Source organism: Eptatretus burgeri, chromosome 8 (genome assembly GCF_056783735.1).
Source record: "Eptatretus burgeri isolate ZD-2024b chromosome 8, Ebu_testis_v1, whole genome shotgun sequence".
NCBI classification, from domain to species: Eukaryota; Metazoa; Chordata; class Myxini; order Myxiniformes; family Myxinidae; genus Eptatretus; species Eptatretus burgeri.
This window is the reverse complement of record NC_140968.1, coordinates 55,304,045-55,319,567: the sequence shown is the minus strand read 5'-3', so window position 1 is coordinate 55,319,567 and position 15,523 is coordinate 55,304,045. Positions and strand designations below refer to the sequence as shown.

At 42.5% G+C, this 15,523-nt stretch overlaps 1 protein-coding gene across 1 annotated transcript; it reads left to right on the top strand.

The window, feature by feature from the left end:
• The first annotated feature begins 2,417 nt into the window (after positions 1–2,417).
• Positions 2,418–14,564, top strand: LOC147021784 (uncharacterized). Its single transcript, XM_085892154.1, has 4 exons — positions 2,418–2,615; positions 3,334–3,389; positions 5,017–5,168; positions 14,156–14,564. Exons 1-4 carry the CDS (start codon positions 2,588–2,590, stop codon positions 14,406–14,408), a joined length of 489 nt encoding a protein of 162 aa, XP_085748280.1. The 5' UTR covers positions 2,418–2,587; the 3' UTR covers positions 14,409–14,564.
• The last annotated feature ends 959 nt before the right edge of the window (positions 14,565–15,523 follow it).

Below are 15,523 nucleotides of genomic sequence, written 5' to 3'. Positions count from 1 at the left end.
ACCTTGGTGCGGTTTCAAAGATAGAGGTCCAAAGTTATTTCCGTTTTTCCAACATGGCTGCCACACCACATGAGCTATGATGTCATAATTATCATTAGAACATGCCACATCAGTAGTCGCTCCTTTGGTGAAAAGTTCGTCTCAATCTGACAAGCGGTTGCAGATAAACACAAGTTCTGTGCGGACAAACAAAAAAAGACAGACAAACAAACAAACAAATGGATCCAAATGCAATACTCCTCTCCTCGAGGATAATAAATGTCACATTTGGGTAAGCGAGTGATCAAAGTGCATGAAACTGAGACAGAGACTCTGACTCTGACTCGCTCTCTCAAGGATTGATTCACAAACAGCATTCTGATTCTGACTTCCTCAGCATATAGGTGTCATGCTTCCTTTTGCTCCAAGTGATCTCACTCCAAACCCAAGGAGACCATTCCAGATTTATCTCACTTTCCTGTTGTAATTTTACCAACACGGTTAATGTCCCATATGTCCATTTCCGTGACTTCTTGTGCTATATTTTGTGCTCCAGTATCAATTTCATGAGTATTTAAGTATTTGTAGGTGTCAAGGATGAACTATTTTGAACTCCCCTCTCTTTCTTTCTTGTCTTCTACTCTCTTCCATCGGTCTCTGCTGCCCCCCCACCCCAACCCCCCTCCCCCAACCCCTGCTGTGTATCTCCCCACCACTCACTAATCTAATCCAGTTGTTTTTTTGTTTCACTCCTTCGCTCTCAACCTCCTTCCAATCCAATTGGCCAAGGCTAATTGAAGATGTTCTTTACCCTTTCTTTTCCATTCTCTCATTAAAACCTTTCCATTATTTTCCTTTCCTTCCCTTCCAATTTTATTCCATCCCTCCATTTTTCCTGGTATACTCACAAAACTGCACCTCATGCCTTTTGGCATGCTGAAATTGACACTTTTCTTCACCATTTTAACCACACTTACCTCTCCCCAACCAAGGCATCTGCTGAAATATTGCCGAGCTTGGGATGCAAAGATGGCACCTGATTTGCAGTGAAATAATTCAGATACATGGCGTATTTATTCAAATCATTGTAAAAAATAAAATAATGTATTATATAATAATCAAACCTAAACTTCATTATTTACTAAATGACTATGCCAGAGCTTTCTCTACTTCATGGGTGCAAAAGACAGAGCTGAGAGGCATTGGACATGAGCAGCTAACATTGGGACAGAACAGGATGAGTTGGGTACATGACATTTGGAGGCAAACCTAAAGTTGAGAAATGGAGTTGACAAGGCACCCTCAGGGTTTTGATGAATGAGACTGGTTGGAAAGTTCACTTCAAGATTAGCAATGTGATGTTATCTGGCTTGCTCAATTATGGATACGTTGATTGCAAGCCTTTGGAGCGATGGATATAAAGTTGGCCCTCTGCTTGCTGTTGGCGTTTCCCCCTTCTCCTGCTGTTCTTTTTGGTATGTTGCATGTTGCGTTCAGGATACGTTTTGTGATCGAGCTCTTCCACAAGCCTTGAAAACGTATATGAAAAAAGAAAAAGTTGCCCCTCAGTCAGGTTAACCTTTCATGTTAAGGAAACAAGCTGTTTTACTGCAACCACCTCACCACAAGATTCAGTGCAACAGGGTGGAGAGAATGGATAGAAAAGCAGCAGATCGGATGGAATAAACTGTGTATGAGAGAAAGAGTTCAGTAGGTTTTTGTGGAAGTATTCCCAGGTAGAATTGGTATTCGATGCTATGGTGATGGCAGCCCAGTCACCTTTTGAGCATGCAGGTGGTAGTCCCTGGCAGTTTACCTGTGCAAGTGACCAGATTCTGCAGCATCGAGGTTGCTCTCCAACTGTAGCCAGAGTTATAGAGGCTTTGACAAGAAGAGTAGCCATTTGAGGCAGAGGCGAAACAGGAAAGGTTGGATGGAAAGTTAGACATCACCAGGTCCAGAAGAGAAGATTTACCAGGTTCCAGATATCCAGGTTGGAAATCCCACAGATCAATTCACATTTCTAATTGTGCATTTGAAGAGATTTTGCATTTGTAGCATTGCAGATGAAAGAATAGGCTCAATGCCACATACTCGAGGCAAAGTTGTAGATTTTAACCCATCACCAAGAACGTTGTATGCGAGTACAGAACAGTCAAATGGACACAATGCAATTTGGAAACTTTACATGATGATGAAAGACAAAATGTAATCACACAAACCTCATTGGAAATACTTTGGTTGACCAGTCAAGGTAAATATCGTGTAATATTGGTTTAGTTCGATTTCACGGAAAAACTTTTGTAATTTCGAAAGTCATACAACAATTCACATCGAGAGACTGCAAGATAATTACTACCAGGGGTTTCCCGTTATGCAAACACTTCGTTTCACAACAGTAAAGTGGGCGGGAGGTGCTTCGAGAACGAGAAGCACTTGGACTATAAGATAAAGCAGAAAAGAGCAACACAGGTCAGAGCATATGAGCACAGGTTGGGTTTGAGTTGATGCTCAAGAATCCTTTTTTTCTGCAATCAAACTACCAGTATTTAAAGTGCAAGCTTCCCTGAACTTCGACTTCAACCAACCCATAAGAAATTGGATCAGGATGGAGCAAGCAACCTTCAGAGTGCACAGTAAGTTCAAATCACGTTGAACTATTAAGGCAGAATATATTTATACACTCGAACGTCCGTATCTCCACATCTGTGGTCATTACTGGGAAAACCAAAATGCGCCCGATATATTCTGGTTGTTTTATATATCTTGTTTGTTTGGTTGTCATTTACCTTATCGGCATTTATCTGTGCTTAAAGGTGAAAAGGCATTGATTTACTTCCACAGAGCAAGATCTGCTCGAATGTTTATCAATAATTAGCAACTTACATCATCTTCCTTCGATTTGCCCTCATTGGGTGTTTGGTATGCAATATGTGGGTTTAATATGCAAACTCCCAGTGTTTGTTTTGTGTTGACCTGTTTATTGTTCCCCTCTGAACCAATTGTTTGTATTTATAATAATGATAATAAAATCAATATTATTGATATTTATTGAGCACCCGAATGAGCACATGATGTTAACTATTTGTCAATGTCGACACTCAAGGTGCAATAATTCACTCAAATACATTCCCTTCTTAATTCCCTAAACAATGTTATTGAACTAAATTAAAGTCATTCAAATTACTTATAGTATACAATTATGTCAAAGTAGAAGCAATATGAAATGAAGTGTGTGTGTGTGTGTGTGTGTGTGTGTGTGTGTGTGTGTGTGTGTGTGTGTGTGTGTGTGTGTGTGTGTGTGTGCGTGCGTGCGTGCGTGCGTGCGTGCGTGCGTGCGTGCGTGCTCTCCAGGAATCGTCGTGATTTGTCTGCTGGTGATGAGCTTCAGTGTTGTTGCGAAGGCCTTGGTGAGTCAGAACTGATAAACAAGTCTAACCTATAATGTTTGCACAATTATTTGTTTTTGTAAAAGTGATAAAAGCTTGACATGTATTATTCTCACACAGAAACAAGTCTTTGTAGATATTTAACTCTTTAAAATGGATAATGCAACATTTTCTAAAAAGTGCCAATATTTGATATTGTTCCACTGGAACATTGTTCTCATACCTTCCATAACATCATGCTCTTATACTTCGGCCAAACACAAAATACTTATTATCAATTCACGACCAGAAAACTTTGGGGAAGTCGGCAAACAATTGAGAAAAAAACAAAAAAACATGAGACAACACTGGACATTACTTCAGAAAAACTCAGCCACTGTCCTTGAGTTAAGTGACTTAACTTCGGAGCACAACTTGGGTATTGGTGACATCATCTTATGAAGTCGATTTTTTCTCTCCGTAGTCATTTATACAATTAAAGGTTTGTTTGTCTATACTCTATCATCTAAATGCTGAGCATCAAGCAAGGAAGTAGCATGTACCACCTTGAAAGGTGTTGTTACAATTCGGCTGGGGTTGGAATCGAACCACAAGCATCTCACTCAGCAGTGAACGCACTAAACATTTTGCCATTGAGTCTGTTAATGCCACAGAGTCTAACCATCATACCATGGAGCAAATGCTCGAAATCATTGTGCTCCAGATACTCAATATTAGATTGTGTCCACACTTGCAAGCAATCAGTTGCTGTAAATGCTGTTCACTCCAACAGTCCACGACTCGAAACTGGCATCCCTCAAGGTTATATTCCAAGACTAGTTCTGATTTTTTGTGTCCATCAATGACCTCTTTTCACAACAGAAAAATCAAACCTGTCGCTTTGCAGATGACGACTCTGCAGGATGGTTTCACATTCCTCCACGAGACAGGGTATAGCAGCATCCATATCTTGCAATCTTGAGATAACAAACTGGTCATCTGGAAAATGTCTTTAAATACATGAGAGACGCATATTCTCACTCAGTCCCTCCAAACACTGGCTGGTCAATACCCCCCAACATACTGTATTTCTGTGGTCATCCTCTGTCGCTGGAGCTGTTGGGCCTCACAAACACAAATAACTTCCTTGGCAAAAAATATTTAATAGTTGGCCTTCAAAGCAGATCACTGCTTAAGAATTCCCCACAGGTCAGGGCCTTTCTCAGCTGCTCTCACGACAGCTGTGCCCCCCTCAGCCAATGATGTGACATACAAAACCAAAACAAGGAAAGTAAAAAAGAGCAAGTAGGAAAATGTAAAAACAATTTTCTTGATCTCAGCATCTCGGTACCTCACTTGTACAAGTTACACAATGCAACCAGTCACAGAAAAAGGTAATTCAGTCAATTTTGTTTGTGTTGCCCCTTATTCTCTTAACACAAGTCCATTTGGCCACAAATATCTCATTTCCTTTTTATAAATAGCTGAGAACATGGACAGTTTTGATCTGTGATCACATATGAGTTATACAATTTTTTTTTTTAAATGTTTGCAAGGTTTTTATTTTGTGGGTCATAAGTTCACATGAATGAAGGATGTCAGTCTTGGCTTACGAGGTTCCACAATGAATATTAATCTTAAGGTAACCAACCCTTTGTTTGTGTTTCAGTCGGGTTCAAAAATCGCAAGTACAGCCAACAAGTATATTGGTGACACCAAGTGGTCCTACTCTTCATCTTATGGGCCCGGAGTAAATACATACAAGTGCAACATCTTTGTTGCCGATATCATGAAAGAGGCAGGAGGATCTGTGCCTCAGAGGTAAAAAGCAATTTGTGAAACAAAATCTTTGTCTTGCAATATCACACACCGTACCAGTAACACGTAGTGGAATCTGTCAACCCATCTGATCATGTCAATTTTATAATCTACAATGTCTGTACATCAACATGATGCTCTTTATAATATATGAAGTGCAATAGATGTTCACAGTTTATATCGATTTAATGACATTATAATTTGGAGAATATATGCCCCACATATACATAAGCAAGCATAATTTAAAACAAGTAAATGAATCATTGTGTCGGAGTGGTGACCCGTCCAGGATTGTGTCCAATAGCCAAGGAGACTGCTAAGGCAGCACCAACGCTCTGCACAGAGTATGGTCCCAATGTATGGATGGATGGAAATGACTCATTATCCTGGATCCATTGTAACATCTTATGGAAAAAAAATTAACAAACTACTCCTTTTAAACCAGCCTGCTGTCTCTCGTTTTTAGCTCGTCTACGACAGAGTCGAGATGAACTCATATAGCCATAACGATGTCCTTCAGTTAATCAGTGAGTGGATCCAAAAATATTTTTTCATTTTTTTTCACTAATTCTCCAACGAGGATCAACAGATCATTTTGAAACTCAGCATGATCATTCATGATGTCGATGCGCAAAAACGAATGGAGCCCTTTTTGAAAAATTTCCATCCAGAGATAATTTGTTCATCAATTCAAAATTCATCATCACAGTTCACATAAAAGCTTTCCTTTTCTCTAACAGCCTCATTTCATATCACTAATTTGGATTCAGACCACATCACTCTACCTTGGACATGCTGATCCGACTCATCAAACAATGGATAGAGGCCCTCAATGTCAGACATGAGACCGGCGCCATCTCTCTGGACATATATTGTCATTTTTATGCAGTGTTTCATTCTACCCTACTCTCAATTCTCTACCTATGGTATCCAAAAACCAACTTCACACATGGCTTCCTGACTCCCTTTACTCTCGTAGTTAACAGCTCGGCTCTCGACAAAATCCTTTCGTCTTCTCTTCCTGTTAAGGCTGGAGTGCCCCAAGGTAGTGTTCTGGGCACAGTCCTATTTCTGATCTTTATCAATGATCTCTCTGACTCTCTAGAAAATGTTTTATCTATCTCCTGATGACTCCATCCTCTGCCATGACATCCTTCATCCTTCAGGTGGACAGGCTGCAGCCTCTTCCCTCTCTTCAGACCTTGACAAATTCACAAGCTGGTCAAACACTTGGAATATGTTTTTCAATCCTGACAAATCTCACACTCTCTATGAAAGGACTGTCTGGCAAACCTCTGAAAGGACCCCTCACTTGTACACATTGTTATACAATGAAACCAGTCACAAAAAAGGTAATTCAGTCAATTTTGTTTGTGTTGCACCTTATCCTTGTTACCACACAGCTCCATGTGGCCACAAACATCTCATTTCCTGATTAGACATAGCAGTTGTGAGCATGGACAGTTTTGATAGAGGATTGTATTCAAGTAATACAGCAATTAAAAAACATGTTTACAAGATTTTTCTTTTGTCAGTCACAAGTTCACATTGTAAGATCTCCCCCTACCACCCCTTTCCCTCCTATCTGCATTCTTAAATCCTCTTGCGGAAGTTCATTCACTCAAACTCCTGCATCTCACTATCATCCATGATCTTTCTTGGGCAAACCACATTTTAAAGTTGGCCTCCAATCATTCCTCTTTTTCCCCACCTGTGTGACGAACTGCCACATTCTCTTCAATGAAGCATCAGCCATTTTAGATCAATAACCGAACAGGAAAATAATTAATATATGCCAATACAAGGCTCTTTTATCCCTTGTTAAATGAGAAGCAAAATTATGGGAGACAAGCCTAAGCTTTCATTTTATGACAAGTAATTACACGGCTCCATTCCCATACTACAACTTGATTTCGTTTGATTTCACAACTTTATTTCCATTCCGACAACTTGATTTCTCAAAAGAATACGAAGCGGCATTATTGTCCATGGAAATCAAAATAAAGATCAATTACTTCACCGGAGTCTCAAGAAGGAAGCCAGACGTAACAACACACACACACACACACACACACACACACACACACACACACACACACACACACACACACACACACACACACACACACACACACACACACACACACACACACACACACACTGTGCTGGTAAGTACATACAAAAGCTATAATATTTGAAGTTATAACCTTAACCTATAAGCAATTTCCTGATTTTCCAACTGCCCGGATTATCAGCTGGGCACCGTTATTAATCGAGGTTTCAATCTTTTCAGCCCAGAACCTCTCAAAACGGTGGATCCACAACCCGGGTCACAGGTCCACATCAGTAAATTACTCAACATCAATGGACCCACAACCTCAAAGTTGTGTCCAGATTGTCAGTCAACACAGCAATGTAATATCCTTATTGAAACTATTTAATTATTATTATTATTATTATTATTATTTAAAGTATTACTACATATGAATAACTTTAATCATACATCACTTTATATGATAATATATTATGTGATAAACACTTGACCTTGTCGACATCTTCATTACACAGCACCTCCATCTTATCATAGACTCAAACTGTCATTAACAACCAATTATAACATGCTGCACTGCGTATCTTAGCAATCATCAATAAATTATTTTAATGCATATTTATAATTTATAAATAATATTTATTTATTGTATTTTTATCGAAATACCTCCATTATATAATACCATCTATAAATGTATACATGTATGTTAAATCAATAATATTAATTAAAGAATCTACCTCACTAAAATAATTAATTCATTATTATTATTATATCAAATACAATGCAATAGGAACTTGTTTACATGAAAACCAACCAAACTTAAATAAAAGGTGACCATAGAGTCTAAAGACATTCTCACAAGACCTGATCAAACAATCAGCCACATATCCTCTGTTGAACATGTTGGAAAAACTCAGCACGTTTCACAAAATCATCCTTCACTGAAAAAAATTCTTGCAAATCTAAAGTCACTGAGACGAAAAGACATTGGGACCCATTTTAATTGGTACATTGCGACCTGGAAAGGTGTACAAGACTACAGGGAAACTGAAATCATCAACTTTATGATATACACTTGTACTAAAGCCATTCTGCTCAACTCTAACCAACATATCCAAATATGCAGCAACTGTACAATCATAACAAAGCAATGTAACAGATTTCCAAGTGGCACATACAAAGCAATGACAATCTCTCCCAGAGCAGATGAAATTCCTCAGGTATATTGGCGATTGCTTATCTTACAAATGAACAAGGAGATGACCCAGATATTATTGTGATCGATTTTCAAAAACAAACTTCAAAATAAATTTCTGATCTTAGAAATAACGATAAAGTTGACTTCCCAATTGATAATTTATTTGGCGAGCTAATGGGTTGATGCAAGGAAGGTCAAAATCAACGCAATCTTTTACAGTGATAGATCATGCCATTAAAGTTCTTCGGGTATAAATTCAATGAATAGAACATTAAAGTTCTACGGGTATCACAGTGAATGTTGATTCACTGTGACCTGATTGGTGGAGTTTATAAAGATGGGAAAACAACAAATAATGTTAACAATTTACGTGTACTCAACAATCGGCCATTTTCCAACAGCGCATTACAGACTCGGTTAAAACACCAGGACAATGTGGGTGGGTGCGCAAAGAGGGGTTGAACTGTAAAAATGGCCTCGCCCTTTGTCTGCTGGCCAAAGGTTATGGCCAACATTGTGCCGGAGAGAGAGAGGGTTCGGAAACGAAGCTTAGCCACCTCTGTACAGTATTTCATTGACTCAATCAGGTATGGGAGCATGTGCCAGAACAGCGCGTCGCTGCGTCCACTTTCCGCCGGTACTCCAGGGGCCTCCGTCTGGCCATCCCCCAGGCAGATGCCAGGCCCATCCCCATCTCCTTGAGATGATGGTCAACCTGCTGCAACCATGAGGCACGTGGTCGGCCCACTGGCCTCCTCCACTCATGAGACTCCCTCGGTGAGAGAATCTGGTGAGCAGGATCAGCGTCAGGAAAACGAGCCACATGTCCATACAGCCGCAACTGACGCTCACGGACTATGCAGGTAACAAATCTCATCCGAGTCTCTCTCAGCAACCGCTCATTGGACACAAAATCCGACCAGCGATAGCCAAGGATTCTCTGAAGACACCTGGTACCAAAGGAATTAAGTCTCCGTCTCAGATCCTTGGTCAGAGTCCAAGTCTCGCACCCATAGAGCAAGACTGGAAGTACCAAGGACCTGAAGACTCGGACTTTCGTCCTCCCGCACAGGTACCGGCAGCGCCACACCCCATGATCCAGTGAATCCATGACTCCCCAGGCCCGACCCAGACGTCTATTGACCTCTGACTCGCAGCCAGCAGAGACATGAATATCACTGCCAAGGTAAGTGAATCTCTCCATGACCTCAACATCCTCACCACAAACAGACGCAGACAGGACAGCAGCATCCAAGATGTCACCGAAAGCCTGGATCTTAGTTTTGACCCAAGAAACCCGTAATCCCAGCAGCTCCGACTCCTCATTCAGCACCGCGAGGGCCCCCAAAAGGATGTCTAAAGTCTCCGCAAAGATGACTGCATCGTCTGCAAAATCAAGGTCCGAGATCTTGACATTCCCAAACGATGCACCGCAACTTGATCTCTCCCACATCCTCCCTAAAATCCAGTCCATACAAGTGCTGAAAAGTGTGGGGGCAAGTGAACATCCCTGATGAACTCCAGTAACAACTGGAAATAAGTCAGAGATGGTACCACCACACTTCACAGCACTCTCAGTACCGGAGTAGAGTTCAGACATCAGATCGATCAGTTTTGGTGGCACCCCACGAAGACCAAGAATCCTCCAGAGGACATCCCGATTCACTGAATCGAACGCTTTACAGAGATCAACATAGGCTGCAAGCAGCCCCTGCCGAAACTCTCGTCTGCGTTCGGTGAGGACACGAAGGGCAAGGATACGGTCAATCGTTGACCTCTTTGGTGTAAAGCCTGACTGCTCTGGATGCTGGTGCTCAAGTAGATGGTGGCGAACCCTATCAAGAATTATCCGAGCAAAGACCTTGCCCGGCACTGAGAGCAGCGTCACCCCTCGGTAGTTGTTGCAGTCTTGGCGATCACCCTTCCCTTTCCAGAGAGGGACAACAAGGCCCCTCTTCCAGTCAGTTGGGATGATGCCTGTGTTCCAGGCAGAGCACAAAACTGCATGCAACGACACGAGTGCAGCATTTCCACCAGCCTTGAGAAGTTTGGCATGGATGCCACAGATCCCTTGAGCTTTTCCCCATTTCAACTGGTTCACCGCAGCCCGTGTTGCCACAAGCGAAGGTGGACCACAGTTGATTCGAGGGTCAGCAACAGGGATTGTAACACCCTTGACGTCCAACTCGACAGCTGGGGGATCAGCCTGGTACAACCGCTCAAAGTAACCGGCCCAGCGGGCCTTCACTTCAGACTCCTTTGTCAAGAGCCTACCACTCTCTGCTCGAACTGCAGTGCTCCGAGGGATGGGCTTGGATGAACGTAATGCGCGAATTCCCCTGTAAGCGGGACGAGAATTACCTGTCCACAGGTGATGCTCTACCCCCTCACAGATTCCTCACACATAGGCCTCCTTGTCCACCCTCAGTGCACGTACAGTTTTACGCCTCAGCTCCCTGAACAGCTCAGCTCTGCCATTCAGCCTGGTCCTGCGACTCTGGTCATTGGTATCCAGTGTCCCTTGAGAGACAAAATTCTTCTTTGCCCTGCGGTGAGCTCCAATACATCCACCGGCAACATCAAGGACGGTGGTCTTGAAGGCACTCCACAACTCTTCAGGACCCCCCAAAGCACCCAGACCCCCCAAGTGTCCACTCAGCCTGTTCGCAAACTCCTCAGCTACTCTCTCATCCCTGAGCTCGGCAACATCCAGCCTAGGCCAGGATGGTACCATTCTCCAGGATTTAAGGTGCAGCTTTAGAGTTGCTACAACAAGCCTGTGGTCAGTATTGAGGAACTGAGCACTCCGGTAGACCCTGCAGTTGTGGATCATCCTCCAATGACCGTCAATGAGGACATGGTCAATCCCCTTTGCCACACCGCCAGCGTTGGAATACCAAGTCCAGCGATGAGCTTGTGGGCGCTGAAACCATGAACCGGCCACCCTAAGTCCATGACTTCTTGCAAAGTCAAGGAACTTAGTGCTATTCTGGTTCATAGTTCCTGACCCATGGGGACCAACACACACCTCATAACCATCCCTATCAGTTCCAGTCGATGCATTGAAATCCCCCAAGCCTAGAAGTGTATCTCCTCTGGGGCACTGATCAACCACAGACTCGAGTGTGGCGTAGAATGCATCCTTCACGGTGAGATCACTCGCCTCTCTCGGAGCATAAACAGAGACCAGGGAAATGACACCCAAGGAGTGACGAATCCTTAATCACATAATACGCTCGTTGACCGGTGTTACCTCAATTATCATTGGGGTCAGCTTATTGGACACAGCTACAGCAACTCCTTGGGTATGGCAACCATCAGAGCGACCAGACCAATAGTAGGTGTAACCACCCACCATTATCTCGCCGCAATCCGGTCTCCGAACCTCAGAGAGAGCTGCAATCCCGATGTCCAAACACTTGAGCTCAGATGATAACAGAGACAGGTGATCATCCTCTCTTCGGGATAGGACATTCCAGGCACCCACCCGAAGGGACCGCCTCAGGTTAACCCAAGGAGACCGCCGTCTGGTGGACGACACCTCAGCACCACTCCGACACACTCTCCCGCAATCTGACCCAGGGATGTTACCCTGTGGTTTCCCTCCTATCAAAGATTGGGGGTCCCGAAGGCTTTGCCCCAATCCCGTCATCCGGTGAGCTGCCCTGCGAAGGGAAGCTGCACAGGAGGTACTCCCACGGAGTGGGTTTTCAGATTTTTTTGCGTTTTTGCGGAATGAAGGGTTTTATGGTGGCCGGAGTGCAAATCCTGCCACCAACCTCCTAATAAGAAGTAACCCCACTGCAGGAGGACGTCTGCAGACACAGTTGGTCACTAGATACGGAACGGCCGTTGGCTCACAAGGAGCTTATCCGCCCTTTGACAGGTTTTGTTTTTAATCCTGCTGGGTGTCCATATCCAAACATCCTCCTCACCAGAAAACCTGGTGGGGGAGACGGTTTAGTCGCCGAAAACCCGACCATGGAACAGGTTAGTACAGGTTTACATGGTACCTGTAGCAGGTCACAGATCGAACCTGACCTGACCGGGAAGGCCAAAGCCGTTGATGTTGGTAAACTGTAAACATGTATTTGGTTACACTCACCAGATGTTCCACCACATGTTCCCGTGCAGGTAAATATATTGTATTTTATATTGTATTATATATTAAATATATTGTATAAAATATAAACATGTTCCCGTGCAGGTGCAGGTATACACACTCCCAAATATAAATATAATTTGCAAATGTTTTGATCTTTACAAACGCTGAAGGGAGACTTCATGGAGCTCCAAGCATGATGTAGTTGATGCTGTATGGTCCTACCTGTATGAAATATACGAAGCGCTGGAGCAGCTTTGTGATGGTAACACCAAGACGCGGGACACACACAGTCAGATGCAGTTATTTTGTTGAATATCATGATGATATACTTTTTCACCATATACCTATTCTTTTGGAAGCCGGTGCTAACTCAGATTAAGGACACGCAAAAAATAATCTCCAAATGGCTGGGCTATGGCTAGATACCTCTGCTGCTAAGTTGTGGGGAATTGTTTTCTTTTTCCAAAATGAGTTTCCATTTCCATGAGTATTTCCAAAAATAACATTGTAGAGGGGGCAAAAATCAAGGCCACCAATTTTTGTGAACAAATGAGAATCTCCACCAAGTGGCAGATAAGGAAGAAAAAGAGCATGCCAGGAGAAGACACCATGGTCACAAGTCTCTCATTACAAGATGAGATCAAACAGGAGTGGTATGAAATCTTCCATCAGATGAGGAAACGACCCGACACACATCAGATTAGTGACATGAACAATGAGTTTGGGTTTCTCACATCACTCAGTAACCTGATGGACCCACCCAACAACAGCAACTTGCCATGAAAATCCACCATCTCACAGAGACGTACGATGGCATCCTCACCAGCGAGCTGCAGAGGGAGATTCATAGTCTTCGTCGACACATCAAAATTTATGAGGAAACCACTGGGAAGGAAACAGCAGAATGGAAGGCACATGAAATCCTTAAATATCTTATGAATTGGGGATTCGAGGAATCTTTTCCAAACCTTCCCATCACACTGAGGGCATTTCTCACAATGTGTGTGAGTGTTGCAGCATGTAAGAGTCGCTCCTCCAAACTGAAACTGATTGAAACCTACCTCAGATCCACAATGAGCCACTCTCAGCCCAGTAAAATAGCCATCCTCTCCATTGAGTGTGAAAAAGCCAAGTCAATTGACTTTGAAACTGTGATAGACAAGTTTGCCTCACTAAAGGTGAGGAAGAGGTGAACCACACAGTCACAACTACATTCTGAGTCGGCAAATGACCATTTGAAAAGGCAGAAATTTGAGATCTCGCCCTGAGCGTCATTTTTCCTTGAAACGTCAATGGAGATGACGTATAATTTTGCCAAATTCAGAGCCAAAGTACTGCTGAACTGCAGGTTTTTGGAAGAGCACACATGCCAATTCATGTTCTTCAATGTTAAACATATATAATTCAATTGAAAAATAATTCCTCAATCATAGACAGAAAGACTGAAGCAATTGTTTTCCCCCCACATTGTGCTCTGCAGGTGGGGTAATAAACTACCTTTTATTTTTACAACCCTTCAGGACACTTTTTACCTTTTCAATCATGACCATGTAAACCTTCAGCAGTGAAAATACCAGATTACTTTGTATGTGCAATAATTAAACATAAAATGTAACTTTTGTTTCATTCCTTTGCAGACACTGGTGGGGGAATAGCCCGATTGGAGCTCGAGAATGGGGAAACTCTGCCTCTTCTTACCTCAGTGATGATAACTGTTGGCGGCACGTGACATCATCACGAATCGGTGATGTCATTGGAGATGGTGTCCATGTTGGCATAGTGACTGGAGCACGACTGACAACTAGTGCTGCAGAGGACTCTGTGGTCAAGAATGACTTTGGTTTCCGATCGAGTCAAAAACGAATGGTGCTTTGGCGTTACACCTGCTGAATCAAATGCAAAATAACGAGCAAGGCCTTCTTCACTGTATGGAGATGTGCTTTTGCTATTTCACTTGATTTTATTAATCTGCTACAATTGATTGAAATAATTTAGTTATTTCTTTCTTTCCATGGCTGTTGGGAATAAATGGCTAATTGCAAGAAATGGCATCTCTTAAAAAACACTCGATGACGACTCACATGTAGATACACGTTCACAGACACATGCAGAAGCATGCACACACAGGAATCAAACAAGGAAGAAGCAACAAGAAGACAAAATGTATCAAATGCATAAAGAGTAATCAGCAAATTGGAAATGTCGTAAGTGTTGGTTATGATAAAAAAAAAAAAAAAACAGACAAGAAAACATTTTTGAAAAATCAAATTTTAACAGTCCTTGTCAAGTTTGAGTATCCAACTTGTAGCCAAAGTAAATTAATCTTCTCCACAGATATTTTAGATGAAACTTCTACAAGCTCAATCCTACCACCAAATGAATGATTTACAAAAGACTGATTCTGATTATGTGGTATCTCACTCTGTTATGGATCATCAATGCTGCCGAAAAAGTTTATTGGCAAAGGTTATATTGGGTGGTTTGCCAATTGTCTTCCCAGGAGTAATTAGGGCAGGGATTTGTTATTTGATCAGGGTGCCTGCGAAAGCTCACTTACACTTCACGTGGGATCCTTAACATCCTCCAACTGAAGTCGGCAGAGGGTACATCCGTTTAACATTCTTCTGATAGATGGCTCACACATTCATAAATCACGCTGCCTGTGAAACACCGAGATGACAGTTTATAGCTGGGTAGGGATTCAAACCCAGGCTACACAGCCTCGAGGCAAGTGTTCACAGAAGACACCACCTTTCTAATATCCCACAATTTGCATACAACCTCAAAACACAAGGTCCACCATCAGTACCCTTGTGTTGAAACTCCCAAAATTCAGAACCGCTGCTCACCTCCACTCATTTGTTCCCCCTTTTTACACCCATGAAACCAAGTTCCACATTCTCTCCAATCTCATTCTTTCCTCCTGGTCTTCAAGACAGCTGTTCACCATGATCTCAAATCGTCCCCCATCCAACAGCATGATATTTTCTACCTCTTAACCCCTC